General features: G+C 40.9%; 1 protein-coding gene across 5 annotated transcripts in view; it reads right to left on the bottom strand.

Moving 5' to 3' along the window:
* The window catches only part of FAT3 (FAT atypical cadherin 3), a 671242-nt gene that overhangs the window by 345206 nt on the left and 303301 nt on the right, over nt 1-22735 (bottom strand). For all 5 annotated transcript variants that reach the window (XM_045483655.1, XM_045483653.1, XM_045483654.1 and 2 more), the window contains exon 3: nt 16558-16872. In XM_045483655.1, coding sequence (XP_045339611.1) covers nt 16558-16872 — 315 coding nt within the window. The remainder of the gene's footprint in view (nt 1-16557; nt 16873-22735) is intronic.

Raw genomic sequence — 22735 nt, forward strand, 5'->3', positions numbered from 1 at the left:
CAAAGCATGTATTCATTCATTCATTCATTCATTCATTCATTATTTCCTTAAAGCATCCCTGTGTGTAAAGCACTGTTTTTGGAATGAGTATCAATTGTCTTACTCCCCTGCCATAGTGCCTGGTACACAGCAAGTGCTCAATAAACAACACTGAATGTTTAATAAATATATGAGTAAATGGATGATGAGTTTTCCCCACTCTGAAGAATCTTATTTTCTTGTAATACAAATGCCAGCACATTTCCTATACCATGAATGGCCTGAAAATGAAAACATTTATTTGGTTTTCCTTCCTTTTGCTGCAGGTAGCTTAAATGTTGGAAGGCAGAAAACATCCACGTATTTAGCCAATAGGAGTCTAAATAGACAGTGAAAAATGAAATTGTGTAATTGTAGAGAAAACCTAACAATTGTGACCTGTGTCAAAAAGGTATGCCATGGTTCATTTCAGGACAAGGGAACGCCAAGCAAGAGCCCTACTTTCAAGATACATGGACAATTTGAAGGGACACAAACCACTGGAATCCAATGGTCAACAATAAAGCCTTCATAGTTTATATGAGTTATATAACAGGAATCTCATCAAAAGAAACTTCATTTACCTTTTTACTGTCTGTGAGTAATTTAAGAAAAGTGGGCTTTTAAAATAGTTTCTTTACAACTATTATAACAACATTTGCTTTCATGGAAATGCACCAGAACTGTATGGTCCCACCCGGTTTTTATATAGACACAGCCTCTTCACCAATGCAGTCAATGCAGGAGAGGAGAAAAATAGCGTGTGACCCCTGAAGTAAATGCCACAGAGCCTGGGTACTGATGGTGTGGTACTTTCTCTTTGTGGGAGGAGCGTTCAAGGTCACCTTCCAGAGCCTAGTGGTTCTCAGCCTACTTACTATTCTAATACCTTATTTATATGATGTCTCGGCAGATGAGAAGCAGCAAATTAGAAGGCAGAGCCCTGGAAGAGAGAAGCATACTGATAACAGAAGTGAGTGCTTGGGAAGCTGAGAGCTCAAGTGAGGGACCCAAACACTCTTGCATTTGATGGCCCCCCACAGTAATTAACAGTCCAAATGGAAACTCGGTATCCATGATAAGCTACATAATTTGCAGAGCCCAGTGCAAAATGAAAATGCCAGCCTCCTTGTTCAAAAAATTATTAAAAATTTCCAGACAATGACAGCAGAGCATTAAACCAAGCATGTGGCCCTTCTGGGCACAGGTCCTATTATGTTTGCAAAGGTATCAGGCCTATGAAGCCAGACCTGCTTTTACCATCATGCTCAGTATGCTACTCTGGAAAAGTGGAAGACACATTTACTACACTTTGGAAAGTGGTACAGAAATATAGTTGCTTTCTTAAATTGTTGTTTTGGCACTTAAAATGTTGACTTTCAGTTATCTGAGAAAACCATTTATGTATATTTCCTCCATCTCAGGAGCTACCAGATATCATTAAAATTCCAGCACTCAACTTCAGTGACAAGCCCAGGATGCACCCTCCACCCAGGTTTTGACTTGTTGAAGTGTTTTTGTCTTGTAAAAAGCCTATTTGTTCTTTTAGGTCCCAGAAGTTTTCTATTTCCTTACGTCCCTCCCATGCCTATGCACAGAATCCAAAATCCATAAAAGCTTATTAGATCAGAGAGATGAAGCACAAGGTAATTTAAGTCACCCACTAGTCATTACAACCCAGCAATGCATTAATGGAGATCCACTGAAAACATCTCTAATATTTCTAAACACATGCATGCAAATATAAATCTACCAACTACGTTTGATTAAAGTCTAAGAGCGAGACTTTGGAGACTCTGATTATCAAAGCCCATGGTACACCGAAAGTCATTTCATTGGGCACTAAAACTACTTAAATACTAAAATTATAGAAATATGTCTAAATCTAGTTTTGTAATAAACCATTTTAATAAATACCCCTATTTCCCGGGCATGAACATCATTTCTTCAAGAGGAAAGCATTTCTCACTATGACAGAAAACAATTTAACTAAGTAAAAAATGAACAATTTAGTATGTACATAGCCAAGATGAAGTATGTCTTTATAAAATGGGAAATTTTACTGGGAAGAGAAATTAACTTAAGTGGTAGGAGGTAAAATTGGATTTGTCTTGCTTAACTGAAGAACCGGCAATGGCACCATATTTAAAAATGGTGCATTGGCAAAGGCTCAGCACTGTCGGCATGTAACAGTCTGTTTCTAACGTGATGGATTTATTTTACATCTCCTCGCTCCTGTTCTCAGATGTTTTCCTTCCTGAAACAACCAATAAATATTATCACCATTTATTATTGCCAGAAAAAAGTCCCATAAAGAACCTTGATATTATTTACTTAACCTCTTCATTTTAAAGCTGTGTGACAATAGCAATAAATAACCGTTCATGGTGAAACGACTCTGGACTATGAGATCTTACAGGATAGGGTCCTTGCGTTACCATCCTCGGACCCTCCCTGCTTAGCATGGTACCTGGTATCCAGAAGGCACTCATGAAACATAAACATGTAATATATATCTGAGACCCTTCACACATTTCTTCAGATATATTCTTCATCCAAATTCAAGAAAGGATTCTTTACGAGCAAATTCTGTTGAGAGGCAAGAATTTTGAATGCATTTAATATTAACTATAATAGTATCTGTTGAACACTTCATATGTACAAGGCTGAGCTAAATGCTTTATAAAATACATGAGCCCATTTAATCCTCACAACTCAGTTAGTATCTCATTTTACTGACGGGGAACCTGAGCCATAAGAAGTTAAAAACTTGTCCGCTGTCAGATGGCTGGTAGGTGAGTGAGATAGGGGCTCCAAATGAGAAGTAATCTATGCTTCTCATGGCTGTACCGGGAGAATTTCACAGGGTGAATTCCTAGACAGGTTAAGGATAAGTAAAGTTGTCTAAAATAGCATAATTCATTTTTAACAGAATTGTTGGTTACTTTTCCTATGGAATCCTATAGATACAATTTAAAACAGTACATATCTATCTAAGAATTATTAATAGAGACAGGGCTTAATTCAAGCACATGCTGGAGATCACACATATTTTAGGTCCCGACTCACAGAATTTCATAAATGAAAGATAAAAAGTGCTGGTCGACGTTCAAACTAATGTAGATGAAAAATCCCAGAAATAACGTGACTTATAAAGACAAATACCTTTCACTGATCTCACCCCTAATTACCAAAACTACAGGGCTCTTATAGTTTTTAACCTTTGTGCAGCAACCAACATTAGAGAACATTCCTTTTTTCTGAGCCTCTCTCCTGACTTGGTTTCTACAGCAACAGTCTCTCATGGCCCTTTCCTTTGCATAAAGAGAAACCCATTTCAAGCTTTGATAGCAAAGTTTGTGCTATTACTATAAGGTACGTTAGAGAACCTAACGGCAAAGAGCAGAGCTGAGTTTCATCAACACTAGAACCAGTCATCAAAAAGTCTTCAGGATCAAGCCTATCAGAGCCTGTCTGTCTGCCTGTCTGTGCCTCAGCTGTTTGCTGCACACAGCCACTGTATCAGTCTATTCAGGCTGTTTTAACAAAATATCATAGGCTGGCTGGCTCGTAAACAACAGAAATTTATTCCTCATAGCTCTGGAGCCTAGAAGTCCAGGTCAAGATGCCAGCGGTTCGGTATCTAGTAAAGGCCCACTTCCTTGAAGACTGCATCTTCTAGCTGTGTCCTTACAGGGCAGAAAGGGAGAGGAATCTCTCTGGAGTCCCTTTTACAAGGGCGTTAAGCCTATTCCTGAGGGCTCCACCCTCAGGACTTAATTATTTCCCAAAGGCCCCACCTTCATGCACCAGGTTTCAACGTATGAATTTTGGAGGGACACAAACATGCACCTGTAATTCTCAGGTTTACAGCTCCTCAAGAGATTATCTCTGAATGCCCATAACAGATTCTCAGAAGAGAGAATCTTGATCCAGTGTCAGGGAAGGAAGGATTGAGGGAATTGAGAAAAGGGGCGATGATATGGGCTGGTCAGATATCTCCAAAGTTATTTACAACAAGGTATCCTCTCTGTGAAGGCTGTCTGCACCTCTCACGTTCACCTCTTTTCAGAGCCACCAAGTCCTGGGTAATTACTTCTACTCCGTCCCTGGCATCAGCACCCCTTCCCTTCTCTTCAGTGCCACGGTCCTTTATAGACACCAGGACTATCAGAGGTAGAGAGGGTCTCAGAGCCCTCAACAGCAAATAAATACCCTTCCTCATACCGGCTTCCCATCGGTGTTAGGTTGAAATGGATGCCAAGTGCGAGCATTATATGAAAGGCTGTTATAATCAATTAATGATGTCTGTGGACAGGAAAAAACAGAGTATCGGCACGTGAGTCAGGTACTGATACTTTCGACTCTTGTTCTAATTCTTTGATTTACAGGTGAGGATTCCGAGGCCTATAGGAATGAGGTAAACTTGTCCACTGTTATAAAAGGAGTTAGTGGCAGAGGCTGGGCCCAAGGGGGGTGCCTGGGTGGCTCAGTCAGTTAAGTGTCCCACTCTTGGTTTCGGCTCAGGTCATGATCTCATAGTTCCTGGGTTTAAGCCCCACATCTGGCTCTGCAACTGGCAGCACAGAGCCTGCTTGGGATTCTCTCTCTCTCTCTCTCTCTCTCCCTCTCTCTCTGCCCCTGCCCCACTTGCACTCTCTCTGTCTCTCTCAAAATAAATAAATAATTTTTTAAAAATGTATTTATTTATTTTTAAATCTGGATAACCCAGGGGCGCTTGGGTGGGTCAGTCAGCTAAGCATCTGACTTTGGCTCAGGTCATGATCTCACAGTTCATGGGTTTGAGCCCTGTGTCAGGCTCTGTGCTGACAGCTCAGAGCCTGGAGCCTGCTTTGGATTCTCTCCCCCCCTCTCTCTGCCCCTTCCTTCCCCACTCGAATTCTGTCTCTCTCTCTCAAAAATGAATAATCATTAAAAATAAATAAATCTGGATAACCCAACTACTGCTACTTGGGCTCTTTCCAAGGCATTTGCTAGTTTATTCTTGGTAAGTAGACATATCTAAAATAGGGAGAGAGGCTTCTAGAAACCTAAGAGAGTACATCACAGTTCACTTTTCAGCTACATCTTAGACAGTCACATATACAGAAGTTAACAGGGCAGAAGGACACAATCTAACAAGATGAAATTTAATGAATCCATAGGTAAAGTGTTACATTTATTTGTACTTTGAAAACATCAACTTTCTAAGGCCTTAATCATACAATGTGGACGTCGACATATGTGAAAATGACGTCATTTAACATTTATTGAGAGCTTACTACATGCTGCGTACTTTTTAAACTACTTTATATATATTAACTCATTTAATCTTGCTTGCAAGCCAATCGGTTAGTTACTAGAATTATTCCATTTTCACAGAGGAGGAAACTGAAGCTCAGAGAGGTTATGTAATGTGCCCAACATCGCACAGCTAAGAAATGGTAGAGCTCGCATTCAGATGCAAAGACATCTGATTCTAGTGTCCAGGCTCTTGAGCACGACTCCGTTTGGCTTGTCTCCTCCCCTGCATTCTTGTGAACCCTAACTATAACTACACATAGCAAAGCGCGAAACAAACATTTGTCAGTTTGCCACAACAGAATCAGACTGCGATCAATAATTCACTACATGCTGGGTTTATAATTTTGTTTGAGGTCCATGTGCTTTCCTAGAACGATCTACCTCTATGTGAATAAAATGTATAGATTTCTGAAACACTTCAACATTTTTGCAAGGATGTCCAGAAGCTAGGAACAAAGTCATTCAAAGATGACAAGGAAATGACAAGACTAGAATACAAAGTGGTAACAATACTAGAACTGGACTTTAGGCTCTCAAGGTTAATGGTGAAACTATGTTTTGTCCTGTATTAGCTTTTCGGGTAGAAACTTCCAGCGCTTTGAAAGAACAGTGCTTCCAGAGAATTTGCTTTAAAAGACTGAGAAATGCGGGGCGCTGGGTGGCTGTTTCGGCTAAGCGTCCGACTCTTGGTTTCAGCTCAGGTCATGCTCTCACGGCCATGAGATCGAGCCCTGCATGGGACTCTTTGCTAACAGTGTGGAGCCTGCTTGGGATTCTCTCTTTCTCCCCCTCTGCCCCTCCCCTGCTCCTATGTGCATGCACTCTCTCTCTCTCAAAATAAATAAATAAGCATTTTTTTTTTTTTGAAAAGACTGAGAAATGACAAAATGAGCGAGACTGATGAGCTCCTGACTCACCACTGGGACACCAGGTGCCAGTCAACAGTAGCTTCCAGGTGGCCTCACAGGCCCTGAGGAGCATGAAAGCGCCACCGGAGGATGATCTCCCAGAAGACCTGGAAGTTTTTAGAGTGATGTGATGTCACACCAGTCCCTCATCAAAACCCTCATCCCAGGGCACCTGGGTGGCTCAGTCGGTTAAGCGTCCCACTTCGGCTCAGGTTACGATCTCGCATTTCATGAGTCCGAGCCCCACGTCGGGCTCTGTGCTGCCAGCTCAGAGGCTGGAGCCTGCTTTGGATTCTGTGTCTCCCTCTCACTCTCCCTCCCTCCCCCACTCAAGCTCTGTCTCTCTCTGTCTCAAAAATAAATAAACATTAAAAAAATTTAAAAAAAAATCCTCATCCCATTTAGAATCACCAAATAAATTAACTTAACTAGGTCACAACTGCAAAACAAACCAAAAACGGACTGTCTGACTAAAGCCAGGTTTGACTAGTGTAAAAATTGCTAATAGTGTTAACATCTGGTCTAGTAAGCAGGGTGCTGCAGGGCGCTGCACTGGGGATCAGGGATCCTTGGCTCTGCCCACCACCCTCACCCCCTGAGGAGAGCTCAGTCTTCCCATCTGTTCCCCAAGACTGCACCTTGCAGCAGTTTGTAGCAGTTTGCTACGGCTGCTGTAACAAAGAAGAACCACAAGCTACAGCGGTGGAAGCTAGAAGTCCAAACTTAGGGCCCAGGCAGGATCATGCTCCCTCTGAAGTCTCTGGGGGCAGGGGATACTTCCTTGCCTTTTGCTAGGTTCCAGCGGTTGCTGGCAATCCTTGGCATTACCTGGTTTGTGGCAGTATGATGCCAATGTCTCCATCTTCACAATGTCTCCCTGTGTTTGTGTCTCTGTGTCCGGATTTTCCTCTCCCAGTAAGGATCCTGGGTACTGAATTAGGATCCACCCTAATTCAGTGTGACCAAATTTTAAGTTAATTATATCTGCCCAGACCATCTTTCCAAATAAAATCATATTCATAAACACAGGGGAATTAGGATTTCAACATCTTGTGTGTGGGGGGGGGTGGGGGTGGGGACATAATTCAACCCGTAATACACCTGTTTTTACAGTGTGCGTACAATCATCTGAAAGACTTTCCTAGCCCCCAAGGTTCTAGGGTCATTAAAGTGTTTCTTGAATTTGCTCCCATTTTTTCAAATTACATAGCCTTTGTCTTTAGTATTATGGATCATTAATCAGACAAACCCTTGTGCGCTGACCAGCTGGGTGACCCTGGCAAGTTGCCCAGGAGTCCGAAGCCCCAGTTTCTTTCCAGGATTGTGGTAGAAGTTACAAACACCAGCATGGCTGGGGGCACAGAGCAGACCTATACTCTGGGTGAAGGTTCCTCTTCCCACACCATCCCATCATACCTGGGAGAGAGAGGCACATGCCCAAGGAATAGTATCCAAGAGTCTCCCAAACAGTGGCGGGGAAGAATGCAGAGAAGCAAACAGTGGTTTCAATTAAAATTCACTGTTTCTCTCAGAACAGAAGAAAGTAATAAACCAATGCTGTAAATTAGTGCTGTGGAATTAATGCCCAGATAGAAGAAATAAAAGAGAAATTTATGACCTTAATCAATCTCTTTTTTTAATACATATATATACAACTCTATCATCTGCTTTATTTACTCCCTCCCAAATAATCCCCTGTAATTTTCAGTGCAGCTATGCCAACAGCTGAGCCCCAGGGGCAGGCTGGATATCTAGGAGCCCCACCTCTCCTCCCTGCCCCTTGCCCCACTCCTCCTCCCCGCCCTTCCTCCGTGGGTTAGCAGGACAGGGGAGCAGCCTGGAAGACTGAGCAACACTACCAGCCACACTGAATGACCAGCACCCTGCCCCCTGGTGGTGAGGGGCACCTCTGAGCCACCTACACAGCTGGTGGGTCCCCAACCAGGCAGCGGCATCATCCTCTTCCCTCCAGGTCTGCCTGCTCAAGCCTCTCTCCCTTTTACCAAATTTCCCCATCCCTCACTGTCATTAGGTTTTATGAAGTCCTTTTCCCAAGTAACAGTTGCATTAACTCAAAGATGTGAATGTCCTAAATGGGAAGAAATGCATACTGTTGCCTAAGTAGCAATCCTGTCCATTGAAACTTGACTTAATTTGGGGGGAGGTGGAGGTCAAAGATTTCCTTCTTTATCACTGATGGGGGCACCAGTTCCTATTTAGCTAAGTCTTTCCAATCCTATGATGTATCCAAAGATGGTGATCTGGGATACTGGTCTGAGTCCCCACAAATGTACCAGTTTTGGGGGGCTTGTGAATGAACACTGCATACTTATGAGGGATGCCAGACACCTCTGAAAGCCCTAATGTACACACATGACTACAGAATCCTCAACGGAAGTCTAAAGGTTTTTTTTTTTTTTTCTTTCCTTTTTCATCCACCTTTATTCCAGGGAAGGAACTATCCCCATATTTATCCATCTGAAGGTTGACATTAAGCAGAAACAGGATTTGGAGCTGTGTAAGCATTTCAAGGGAATAAACCCTGGAACCCTCAAAATAATCTCTTCATGCTGTCTTCTGAAGAATGCTGTTCAAAACTGACTCTGATGACAATTTTGTTTCAGTCAAATCCTCTCCAAAGACTTAGAGGAGAGAAAAGGATAACTTTATCCACATTCATTCTGTTTGAAGTTTTGTTATTGTTTTGTTCTTCTTTTTCTAATGGAGTTGATTTCAAATATTCAGAGCCTTTAAGACACAAAGAACCTGGAGTCAGAGGGAAGTAAGAGGCAGCTTTCGATTTTTCCCATATTTACATTACTTCATTTTACTATTAATGAGATATATGTATGTATATATATATATGTCTATATATAGGTATAGGTATAGATGTACACACTGTTTTTTTTAACCAGTCATTCATTTTGTACAGGATGCTTTGGTAAGGGTCACATGGAGAAGAGTCCTGCAAAATATTCTGCATTCATTCAGTGGTTCTCAAAGAGGGCAATTTTACTCCAAGGAGACATTCAACAATGCCAGGAGGTATTTTGACTGTCACAGCTATTGTCCTGCTCAGTCATGCATAGGGCAGCCCAGACCACAAGAGACTAGTCCAGTCCAAAATGTTGACAGTATTGAGGTTGAGAAACTCTGAAATTAGCACTTACACTCACAGCCAAGCATGCAAACAAAATCAAGCCAGAGGAAGGAGAGGCAGAGTCCACAACAGGAAAGAACATATTCTCTGGTGCGATGGCCAGCCCTGACCAAGCCCTCTGCACCCTCAGAACCCCCACCCTGACCCTTCAGCCCACAGTGGTGAGTTGATCAAAATGGGAAACCCACAGCCTCCCAGGGAACATAATGACAGTGCAGAAAAGTTCCCTTTGTCCTTGTTCATTTGGAGCACATTCACAGGGATGCAAAGGTCACCGCTGAATTTAAATAACCCCCTGTGATAAATCTGCATGAGCCCGATTTGTTCTACTGGACTTGTTGGATTAAATGAACACAATTTAATGTTCTATAGGACAAGGCCTCCTTTCATGGCTGAAAGAAGGAGCGAGGGTGATTTACAGTTTCATACATACTCATTCGCTACATTATCTGCTTTGTGCCTGTACTTGTGAATATCAACTCCTCATCTAGAGGCCATTTCTACCCATTCAGAAGAATTTAGTTTTCCATTAGGAAAGAATAAGGAATAAGAGATGGCAACAAGAGATTTTTACAGTGTTCACTCTGAAGAAAAGGCACTAATATTTGTACCCTTGTCCCTCACCTTCTGTGATTTTTCTTTTTAGTCCCTGGTTTTATACATAAAGCAAGGGTGCTGCTTTCCAGGAAAAGGTAGCTTTGTAAGCAGATTACCACCAATCAGGGCTGTGTATAAATGTAAGGATTAGGTTACATAAATTATTTCTGAGTACCACTATTTTAGGAACTAACAGCATACTAACATCAAATGTTTGTTTATTCATTAAAGTAGGTTTGACTTCCACTCAGTAACAACTGCTGCTTGCATTCTGTGTATTTGGAAATAATACAAGTGTATCCAGACATTATACAACCCAGATTTTCATTAACCGTAAGTCTTAGGAATCAGTGATGTTTTCCCCATGGATGATTAAAAAGACTGGATTTTCATTTATCTCCACTTCATAAAACACAAGGGATAAGCAAGGTTATGAGAGTTGATTTTGGGGGTGGGTAAAGAGAGCACTTTGGATTCATAGTTACACCTCAAAACTCCAGCACTATGAGGCAAGAGTGTATGGATGAATTACAAGATGGGCTCCCTTGTCCTCAGTTGTATGTCTCAGCACTGTGTTACCGCCCTCTTTTGTTTCTTTTGGGATACTAAAGTCTAGAGCCCTGCTAACCAGGCTCCCCAGGGAATGAACATCAGCCTCACCAGGGAACTTGTTGGAAATGCAAGTTATCAGGCTCCACCTCAGGAATCTGCAGCCTAACAAGACTGCCAGATGATTATTATCAAGCCGAAGTGTGGTCTAGACTTTTCCCTCTAGTATCCTTCCTGCTTACTTACCCACCATGTCTTAATACCATATGCCAAAAGGCAGGCTGATAAATTTGAGGTTGACGAAAAAGCGGAGGACACCCAGTATTTTAATAAGCTACCCCTCCCATTTTAATAGGGGAAAAATGTCTAGATCCAACGATACCGATGGATGAAAGTAGAATTTGAGGTATTCCTATAGCAGACACACTTTTGAAGAGGAGCTCTTCCTCTCCACCCACCTGGTGGGTGCCCTGGTACCTATGCGTAGGTATGTGTACCTACACATAAAGTGCATTTCGGTCAGGTTTATCCCAAGATGCTCAAAAGGAAATCAGAGTTCCGCTCCATCACCACTGAAACACAGGTGGCGATGCCAGTGATCAAAGCACGGGTCAAAGGGAGACAGACATCACAAGCACAAGAGGGAATTCAGAGAGCCAATGCCTTGGATAATCAACCAGCAGAAGATCTGGAGGAAGCAAGGATCATTTTCAGACACAGGCTCACAGCAGCATATCCTAATCCTGGATGCACGTTTAACAGAGGCAAAGGAAGACAATAAAGGGGTCTTTCTTATGTATGCTTTTTCCCCTCTAAAAGTATTATTTTAAGTCGGTCTCTCAAAGGAAAGATACACAACCCAAGGTTTTTAAAAATCCAAGTATCACCAAACTAAAAACCAGAAGAAAGAGATACACATGTTTGTTACTTCTAATATCTTAGAACACTCCAGACATTTATGAGTTTTTCAAAAATCTTTTTCTAATGGTTTAATGCCTCTCAAGCCAGCTCAAAAAGCAGCAGATGGGCTCTCAAGGTCAGCTTAACTTGTTTATATTCCCTTGGTAGTTTTCTGGCTTCTCTCTCTGCAGGTGGACCAATTCTTCCGGGCTCACTTCAGGTCTGCGAAGTCCTTGCTCCAGGCCCCCTCTGACATGCTACCCTATTCACACCTTATATTCCACGGAGTCTGACCCTTTATTTATTACAAACTGCCTTATATTCTTGCTAAAGTACATAGTAGGTGTGACGGTCCTGTTTTTCCCATAAGAATAAAATCTCTGAGAAACTATCTTATGCTTCTGTTATATCTCCCATCCTGCAACACCTAGGGTCAGTAGAGGGGCGCCTGGGTGGCTCAGTTGGTTAAGTGACTTCAGCTCAGGTCATGATCTCACAGTTCATGAGTTCAAGCCCTGGATCAGGCTCTGTGTTGACAGCTCAGAGCCTGGAGCCTGCTTTAGATTCTGTGTCTCCCTCTCTCTCTGCCCCTCCCCCCGCTTGCGTGCTCTTTCTCTCGCTGTCTCTCTCAAAAGTGAATAAACATTAAAAAAACTGTGGGGGTGCCTGGGTGGCTCAGTCGGTTAAGTGGCCGACTTCGGCTCAGGTCATGATCTCGCGGTCCGTGAGTTCAAGCCCCGCATCGGGCTCTGTGCTGACAGCTCAGAGCCTGGAGCCTGTTTCAGATTCTGTGTCTCCCTCTCTCTGACCCTCTCCTGTTCATGCTCTGTCTTTCTCTGTCTCAAAAATAAATAAACCTTAAAAAAAAATAAAAAAAAACTGTGAAAAATGGGGTGCCTGGGTGGTTCAGTTGGTTAAGCATTTGACCTCAGCTCAGGTCGTGATCTTGCAGTCCGTGAGTTTGAGCCCTGCGTCGGGCTCTGTGCTGACAGCTCTGAGCCTGGAGCCTGTTTTGGATTCTGTGTCTCCCTCTCTCTCTGCTCTTCCCCCACTCATGTTCTATCTCTCTCTGTCTCTCAAAAATAGATAAATTAAAATTTTTTTTAAAAAGTGACTTTGTATTAGGAAGTAAATACGTTAAAAAAAAACTGAAATAAAACAGCAGCAGCAGTAGACAATAATACACTTTATAAACATGAATGGAAGGTTCCAGTGCTACACACCACGTAGTAAGGAGAAACACTGCTGCCTTTCAAGTATGCCTTCCTCAAAATACAGTGGAGCTGTAAAGCAGTATGTGTGCAACTTACACAAACTTTATTCTAGTGGGGAATACAGGATGATTATTAACAGTAACAATAACAACTAACATCTACTGAGTGCTCTACTAAATGCTGGCACGAATGGTTTCCATACTATAGATACAACTAACGTAAACATTCTAAAACCATAGAGGAACTTCTCACACTTGTTTCCCAATTGAGCCTGGAAGATTAGTCAATGGCCAGCCTGGATTTTTTTTTTTTTTTTTTTTTTTACAAGGGCTGGAAGGAAGCATTTGAGTTCCTACTTGCCCAAAGAGGCAAGGGAACAACAGCCTGATGGGTGTCTCCCGCTCAGAACATGTTGGTAGGGCTCCAGCTACTAGCTAAGGCATACATATACAAGGAAGCAGCATTAGATTGAACTCAGTTGCTCAGCCTCGAGTTAATCAAGGGTTTTCTGTACAGCTCAGAAAGGACCTCAGAGTACTACTGCTTTTGTTTCTCCTCTTAAGCCACAGAAATTACTGAAGAAGGTCCACAGACCACTGATTTTACATGGTTTTATTATGATAGGGGGAAAAAAAAGGCATTTTGGGTTAGAGAACAGTGTTCAACAGAGAAATCTCTCTCCCTTCCCGGGTGGACATCTGTTATCTACTGCAAGCTATGGACCGAAAGTATTGACATTATCTGGGTGTGCATTAATCATTTAAATCTTATTTATTATGTAGCACATTGACAAAATAAAACGAAACTCTATATAAATTTCAGCTCTACCACAAAGGAAGGAATAAAAGGTCAGTCTACATCCAGTTGCAAAAATCTAAAGCAAAGATCCTTACCAAATATACTGGAGAAATAACTATCTCTGACAAATGGCTTTAGAAAGACAGGAAGAAATGCTAAAGAATAAAATGTCTCTGTAGAGAGTTTGTTGAGTTGGTTAAAGATTGCTCAGTAGACATAGAAGCTTCACCAGGCTTGGAGTTTTGCGAATCTTAATAGAAATAAGGATAGTAACAACATGACTCTCAAAGAGCTCGGTAGTTTACCAGCAACCTTCACACATACCACGACTTTCAGTCTTCACGAGCAAGCTCTATGAAGTAAACAATGCCAGGGCACCTGGGTGGCTCAGTTGGTTAAGCAGCCGACTTCAGCTCAGGTCATGATCTCGTGGTCCGTGAGTTCAAGCCCCGCATTGGGCTCTGTGCTGACAGCTCAGAGCCTGGAGCCTGTTTCAGATTCTGTGTCTCCCTCTCTCTCTGACCCTCCCCTGTTCATGCTCTGTCTCTCTCTCTGTCTCAAAAATAAAATAAAAAATGTTTAAAAAAAAGGGGAAAAAATGAAGTAAGCAATGCCATTTTCCTTTTACAGATAAGAACCAGAGATCCAGGGAGAGTAAACGGTGCGTCTGTAATCAGAGTTAAGGAGGACTGGATGGGGTACCACCTTTTTTGCAGAGTTTCAATGTTCCAGGCACTGTGATAAGCACTTCACAGAGGATTCCTGGTAACAATCCTTTCTTACTGAAAACTGAAGTTCAGAGAGGTTCCATAATTTTCCCAAGTTCGCAAAAGCTGGTGAGGTCAGGAGTGTCTGATTTGGTTTGTTTCCCCTGCTGTGGTTGATGGTGTTTCCCAGCTAGCAAATGCAGCACCACAATTTAAAAACCAGGGCTTCTACTCCCGAATGTTACCTCCTCCATGAAGCACTCCCTGACCATCACTCTTGCCAACACCGTGTTGAGTGAAATTCCTCCAACATAATCAATTATTGTACTCCTTCACTATATAATAAATATTTGTTATTTTTTCAATTTTTTATATCTTTGGGTCCTGGAAAGGCTTGGACCATATCCTAAGTTTATATCTCTAGTTATTAGACTATATTTGGAGACTAGAAGACACCATAAATGTTTGGTGAATGAAGAAGTAACAAAATCCAGTATTTTCTTATCATGTGTTTGAGAATTACAAAGTAATGCTACAGATTTAAACAATTAGACGTTAGTCTAAAATGTCATTCCTGGCACAAATTTTTTTTAAATCTATGGCAGGGACAGATAAATTATAAATATGATTAAGGGCCTTCTTACACATTATAGGTTAAACTGTGATAATACAGGGGTTTCTGACAATTCATGTAAACTTCTAAAAGCTGCACAGAAGACAACTTTAGTTACATAAGTCTATATGCTCTTCTCCATACATAATGTGGCCTATGTTCTTCACATCCAACCCACATTCTTCCCTGTGACTTTATTCTAGAATATTTTTAGCAGTAAGTGGAGGAGAACAGTTGAATCCTCCCTTCTACCGTGTCTTTTAACCTATCAAAAAGAGGGTGGTCACTCACCATGAGGGACTCAAGTAGCAATGGAATCAGAGGGAAGACAGAATGTGACTGGGGGTGTTTCAGATTCCACGGGGGTTGTGAATTGTGAAGATTTCTGTGTCCTCAACATGTTTACTGTCACACCTTGTCAATGTGCTCACTCTCTCGATCTTCTAAAGTATCTGCATTCACTTCTCTGTCACCACACTCTACACAGCCCTTAGCTACAGTGAGAAAGTGAATCAGGAGAAGCTTCCCAGCACAGCTCAGGGGTCCCTCAGATATCCAGGCAGTTTCCCCTACTTAACATGGCTTATAAAGGTTGGACTAGCCTCTGTGTCTTCTCTTTCAAGTTCCAGTGGACTTCAATCAGACACAGATAGCTGATGACCACTCTTGGTCTAATAATGAAATGCAGGTCAAACAGTGACTCAACACCATTAGAATGCGAGGCTCTGCCTAATGAGAGGACCGACCCACTCATAATTAGAGAAAATCAATTATTTCCAAGAAACTTGGCATTCTCTCCAAATTATGTTCATGGGAAGCTGACATTTATAAAATGCATGGGGTCAGCTGTATGTTCCTACTTGAACGAACAGAAGCAGGAGAAATAACCATCAGCTCCATCAGTGGTTTGTTAGGAACGCTGAGTATGTCCATCCACACCAGCAAACATCAATTAGCCTAACTTATGACCACTGTCAATGCACTTGCCCAGCATGAGGCAGTAATAGCACCTGCTTTACAATCTTCTAAGTTTCAATTAACTCAAACTCTACCCATCACAACTCTCACCGAGTGTTTGACTCTCCCGCTCAGATCTCAACAAGGCAAATCACAAGAGAAACAAGGAACGTCTGAGACCTTTCCGGTATATGCACTTGTCTCAGAATGCACACACCTGCCCCTTCTGAGCCTTAGCCAACAAACTAAGTTGTCAATACAATTTTTTAATCAAAAGACCTGAAAATTTAAAGGTGGTACATTTTATGTAAAGATTGAGACACTGGAAGTTTTTCTAAACTTTATACTTCACTCTTGGATAGTCTAGGAATTGCAAAAAATCTGGGGCTTAAATTTACAGCAAGCTAGGTCCAACAAAAAAGAAGTTCTTACAAGTAGAGGTGTCAGAAGGCCAGCTTACCCACAGAACCCAGCATGGGCCACGTAATTTCCCAAGAAGGACAAAGGGGGCAATTGGTCTATTGAGTGGCCTGGGAACTCCTTTTTATTATTATGAGTAAAGCAAATCTAAAGCTTTATGTGAAAGCCTCTAATTTCCATTAGATCACTTCTCCTTGGTATCAGCTAAAGTTAACACATACCAGCCAGAACATACCAAGTAGAATGCACACCTTTTCAGAAACTACCTCCAGAAAAAAAAGAGAATGTCGTTCTCCACACAATAAAATAAGTTAAGGGGGAAAATAAAATAATATAAATAAGCAAGTGTCAGGCTGATGGATTTAAAAGTTGGACAACCAATGAAAAAAAAGTCAGATGAGCATTTCCTTACCTGTTTTGGTATTGATGGCAAAAAAATTCTGGGGATTCCCACTTGTAATCCTGTATGTCAGTTTCTCGTTGGAACTGGAGTCTGGATCCTCAGCTTGGATCTGAATGACAGATACATCCTTTGGAGAATTTTCCATGACAACAGGATAATAGATAGGTTCTGAGGTCAGTGGGGCATTGTCATTCACATCTTCAATTTCAATGTAGACCTCAATGGTGGAATAAAGTGGAACCACGCCCCGATCTGTGGCATACACGGTCAGCCAGTATGACCCTGTTGTCTCTCGATCAAGAATGTCTGCTGTAGAGATGACTCCTAAAAGAAAGTAGAGAGAACATGACTGCTACAGTAAACTGGAAGAGATGAAGTAAACTGTCCCAAATTTGGGGGCGGGGGGAGGACGTAGTAAGTAATCTTGGCATACAAAAAAAAAAAGTCCTTAACACAAGATTCAATTAAGATGTTTTTCTTTACAGAAGAAAATTAGTTTCCACAAAACCTTATTAAGTAAATAGCTCCTCTTCCATTTGAAAAGTCTAATTACATTCACAAATACTTTATTTGAATTTGGGGGAATAGACATATCTCAATGCACATGCAAAGACACACACAGAGAAGACAATAGGGGGCAATGGGAAGGGAGGAGGCCAGAGGTCAGAACACTTCCCGTGATGCATGGGAAATCAGGGCAATATCAGGTCCGTATCTCCATTTGACCTGATACTGAGTTTATTTCCCATGCAAGGGAAAGCTCTCCCAGGGTAAATTATTTTATCTGTTTGTTCACAAAAATGAAAAAGACTTTTCAAATGTTCTTTTGCCAGTAAGGATGGAAAATATTTTGCATGCAAAGATATAAGCCTCCTTCACACGGTTTCCCTGAAAACCAAATGTCACAGTTATTCCAAAAGAATGAGAGAAGAAGCCATATGAGCACACTTTCTAAATGATCTTTACCCCCTCAAGGACTCTACAGAGGGTGCTAAATAAATTCTGAGCTACTGTGAGAGATACTCATGGACAATCATTTTAAATTAGAAGCAGAAAAATGCCTGACCTGCTCCCTTCACCTTTCCCATTTCATGGTGGAAACAAGTGCCAACCAGGAAATCAGATGTCTGCCAGAAAAGCTGGAGAGAAAACACAGTGCTCTTGAATATCTTCACAGCCCTCACTCAAATCACCAGGATACAGAAACTTAACAGAGGAGTGCCTAAGCATTTTCACTGTGGTGGGAAAACTTGGGCTTGGCTTATAAAATATCTAACAGCAGTCAGGATACTTGTGGAAGGCATGCAATTCATGTAAATCCTTATTCCCAAAAAGAAAGCCATGGAAAAAGTCAAGAAATCGTTCTCTAATCTCTAATAGATCTGGATCCTCTGTCCTCTGTATTCCCATCAAAGTTCAGACTGTATTAGGCACATAGTTTGACCTACAGACCCTACGTAAGCAAAATGCCACGTACGGCAATTGGAAGAGAGGAGGGAATCTGTCCAGAAACCAGTGGGGCTGGAATTCTCAAAGTTGCCCAAAACTCAGAATAACTAAACTATTCGAAAGGAGAGAACCTAACTGATGAAGATTCAGCTCCAAAGTTATCCAGCTAAGAACCCTGCATACTGTTATGCAACAGGACAAAAGATAATTTTTTTTTTTTAAGATTTTATTGTTAAGTAATCTCTACATCCACCATGGAATTCGAATTTACAACTCCAAGATCAAGAGTTACACGCTCTCTCAACTGAGCCAGCCAGGCACCCCAGTACTAGATAATCTTAAATATTCTCAATGGAAATATATAAGACAATATGGGTTCCTATAGATTCATGGGTGTTATATCAATGTCAAAATAGAAATGCCAATATGGCATTAGGAGGACAGATAGCAGATAACAGGGTAGGGAGAAAAGCAGGAAGAGTAAAACACAATGAGTATAAACATAATGCTATGTGTCCATTGACTAAATGAGTGACAGGCAGCCTTATAAAAGGGGCTGAGACGGTGTAGAACGCGAACATGACATTAAGGTCCAGAGAGGCTAGAGGGCCGGAGACTGGGTCAGACATGAGCACCTCTATAAGGCTCAGACCTACCACAGACACTGTGGCCAGCTTTCTGGAACACTCACAGCAGTCACAGCCATGAGACACTATGCAGACATGGGTTTCACTGGCACCCAGGGGGATTAGAGCGTTTCAAGTCAGAGGATGGTCAGGTGACATGAAAGCAAGCAGTCTCTGGAATGGAGACATAGAGTAGGCTGGCAGGACCTGGGATGCAGGACATGGGTTGCAAAGAAAGCTCTAAAGATGCATGGGAAACATGGGAAGCACTGAGAAGCTGGGCATGAGATCTGTCAATTCAATTCATAAGCATCTACCGGACCCTGTGCTGGACACTGGAAGAACAGTGATAACTGAGAGAAGATCTCTGTCTTCAGAGCACTCATAATTTTGCTGAGAAGACAGATCTCTGATGAGGAGATATGCTCTAAGGGGAAAATTGCACAACCAACAGCCAGGAGGACTCTGTCTTCTCTGGTTTTGTACTGGTTTGGACTGATATACTAGGAAGGGCAAAAAACCTAGCACCAGAAGAGGGTAGGAGGCAAGTGAAATAGCATTTACTGAGCATTTATAATATGCTGTGAAGCTTGCAACACAGCTTCTCTGTAATATGAGATTTATAATTGTCTTCTATGGATGGGTCAGGAAGTCTCAAGTGTGAGTAGGTAACTTGTCCAAGGTTGAAGGGCTAATTGTTGAACTCAGGTGTGTTTGCTTCAAATGCTCTAATATCAAATCCAGACTCCTGGATTTACTGTTTTGTAAATCTACCTGTTTGGTAGAGTACTACCTGTTTGGCCATGGACAAGGTGTTTAAACCAAGGAAGTCTAGCTTAATCATGTAATCATGATTACATGTAACCAGTGATCATGTAATTAAATGTATGTCAAGAAACCGGCAAAATACTTGTAACACAGCAGATGCTGAGAATATGTTATGTAAATGTGAATCAAAAGCAGTACTGGAAGCCTTATAAACAGTAACCACATTCAAAAGCAAGGGACAATTTTGAGAGGAGAGACTTCTGGCATGGACTGTTGCCTTAGATATTTCTCTCTTCTCTGTTCATGTGGCATTCTTTCATAGTCTTTGTGACTTGCCCATGACATACCTTTTTGTGAAAATAACTGGCCTATTTGGGAAATAGTAAAATAAGACCACTAAAAAGAGAACACAACACAACAAAATCAAAGAAGTTGGGCCAGTTTTGTTTGTATCTTGGCTGACTACCTACCACGCATGCACTCAAACACTCACATGCATGTATAAGCACATGCACACATGCGCGGGTGCGCGCGCACACACACACACACACACACACACACACACACACACAGATCTGCTTTGTGATCTCTGGAAGTCACTTAATTCCTTTTTCTCGCACATGTCAAACTGGAAGATAGTATATCACAGGCTTTGGACATTAAATGGTTTTGAGGTGCGCCTGGGTGGCTCAATTGGTTAAGCGTGCGACTCTTGATTTTGGCTCAGGTCATGATCTCACACAGTTCATGTGACTGAGCCCCACGGAAGGCTGTGCACTGACAGCCAGAGCCTGCTTGGGATTCTTTCTCCCTGTCTCTCTGTCCCTTCCTTGCTCACACATGCTATCTCTCTCAAAAATAAATAACCATTAAAAAATATTTTACAAAATGATTTTGATAAGTCCTTGGATGAAAGACATCCACTAATGCCAATTAAAATATGAGTGGAATTTTACTTCACTTTTTAATAAAGGATCAGATATATCCTCTAGAAATCAGAATTCTTTCCGATTAAAATACAATATTTACAGCTATATTTAGTCACTAACTAGAAGTGGGGATCAGTATCTTGGAACTTAAATGTTCAGAGATCAGGCCAATGCTCTAAAATTTTGAGGAAAAAATGACAAGAATGATCCTGAAATGTGTTAATCATTATTCTCAGATTCATCCAAGGCTCCACATTAATCTGACTAATACAACAAATGCCCAGTGACAGTATTTTCTTGCTTTCTATTATGTTCTCATAGCTAATTATGACATGGTCAGAACTAAAAATGTAAGCCCACATGACCTTTCCTATTAAGCAAAAACTCACTTTTGAGATTGCCCAAAGATTACCAAAACCATGTAATGAGCCCTTAGTTTTGTGATAACCACCATGCATTAATTTCTTAAAACTGAGGTATAACTGACAAATAATAAAAGTATTCCATTGTATGAGTATACCAAGATTCGTTTCAATCATTGACTTATTGATGGGCATTTCGGTTGCTTTCAGTTTTTAGATACTACAAATAAAACTGCTAAGAACATTCCTATGCAAGCTTTATGTGCAAGTACGTCACTAGCAGTAAATATGGAACATACCAGTTGTTATACATTCTCACTTTTGGCATACTTTGCATGGTAAGTTTCCTTAAGTTCTGACATTCCAGTGGTATGCAGTGGTGGCTTGTAATTTTAATTTGCATCCTCCTGCTGATATTGAGCATCTTTAAAAGTGCTTCTTTTCTTTTTTTTTTTTTTAACATTTATTTTACTTTTGAGAGACAGAGAAAGACAGAGCATGGGTGGGGGAGGGGCAGTGAGAGAGGGGGACACAGAATCTGAGGCAGGTTTCCAGCTCTGAGCTGTCAGCACAGAGCCTGACGCTGGGCTCAAACCCACGGACCGCAAGATCATGACCTGAGCAGAAGGTGGACTCTTAACCGACTGAGCCACCCAGGCACCCCTCCCTAAAAGTGATTATTTTCAATGTGTATGTCTTGTTTGGATAAATGTTCAGATTGTTTATCCATTTTTCAGATTAGGGTGTTTGTTTTCTTATTACTGAGATTTAAGAGTCCTTTATATGTGGCTAAAAGTGTTTTATCAGATATGTGATATTCAAATATTTTCCTCCAGGCTGCTGCTTATCTTTTCATTCTCTTAATAATAGCTTTTGAAGCACAGAAAATTTTAATTTTAATGATATCCAATCAAAAAATTTTTTTCTTTTAGATGCTTTTTGGTGCATCTAAGAAATCATCTAAGAGGTCATAAAGATTTTCTCCTACATTTTCTTCTATAATTTAATAGTCCTAGGTTTTATATCTATGATCAATTTTGAGTTAATGTTTATATATGGTGCAATATATGGCTCTAAGTTCTTTTTTTTCTTTTAATGTATGTAGATATTCATGGTTCCAGCCATATTTATTGAAAAGATGATCTTTCCTCCACTGAATTGCCTTTGCATCTTTGTCAAAAATCAATTGATCATGTATACATGAGTCTATTTCTGGACTCTCCATTCTGTTCCATTGATCTATTTTGCTATGTTTGCATCAGTATCACATTGTCTTAATAATGGAGCTTCATAGAAAGTCTTGAAATTAGGAAGTGTTAACTCTTTCAATTTTGCTCATCTCTTACAAAGTTGTTTGGGCTATTCCAGATCCTTAGTGTTTCCATATGAAGTGTAGAATCAGCTTTAGAGTCCATATAAAATTTAAGAAAACCTATTAGCATTTTAACTGGGATTGTGTTAACTCTATAGATCATTTTGGAAAGAACTGACATCTTAACAACTTTGAGTCCATTGATCCATGAAAATGGTGTATCTCTCCATTTATTTATGTCTTCTTTTATTTCTCTAAACAATGCTTTAGAGCTCTAGTACACAGACCTTGTACATCTTTTGCCAAATTTATCCCCTGGAATTTCATATTTTTATTGCTATTGTAATGATGTTATTATTTTAATTTTAATTTTAATTGTTTGCTGTTTGTATATTAAATATGATTGATTTTTGTTATGTTATCTTATATCCTGCAGCCTTGTTAAACTCACTTATTAGTTGTAAGGAGTTGTTACAAATTCCATGTCATTTTCTATATAGATGATCACATTACCCCCAAATAGGAACAACTTTACAACCCCTGTCATCACTACCAACACCTCTATACCTATCACTGTTTGATCATTGTGTGCCTGGAACTATAAAAGGTACAATAAATGCATTCTTCATTAAAATGTCTTAGCTGTTCATTCATTCAGCGAGTACTTATTAGTGCCAAACACTCATAAAGTAGTTACTATTTCTATTTCCTTATTACAGACGAGAAAACAGATTTAGGTTA

The sequence above is a fragment of the Leopardus geoffroyi genome, chromosome D1, assembly GCF_018350155.1.
Source record: "Leopardus geoffroyi isolate Oge1 chromosome D1, O.geoffroyi_Oge1_pat1.0, whole genome shotgun sequence".
Classification (NCBI taxonomy): domain Eukaryota; kingdom Metazoa; phylum Chordata; class Mammalia; order Carnivora; family Felidae; genus Leopardus; species Leopardus geoffroyi.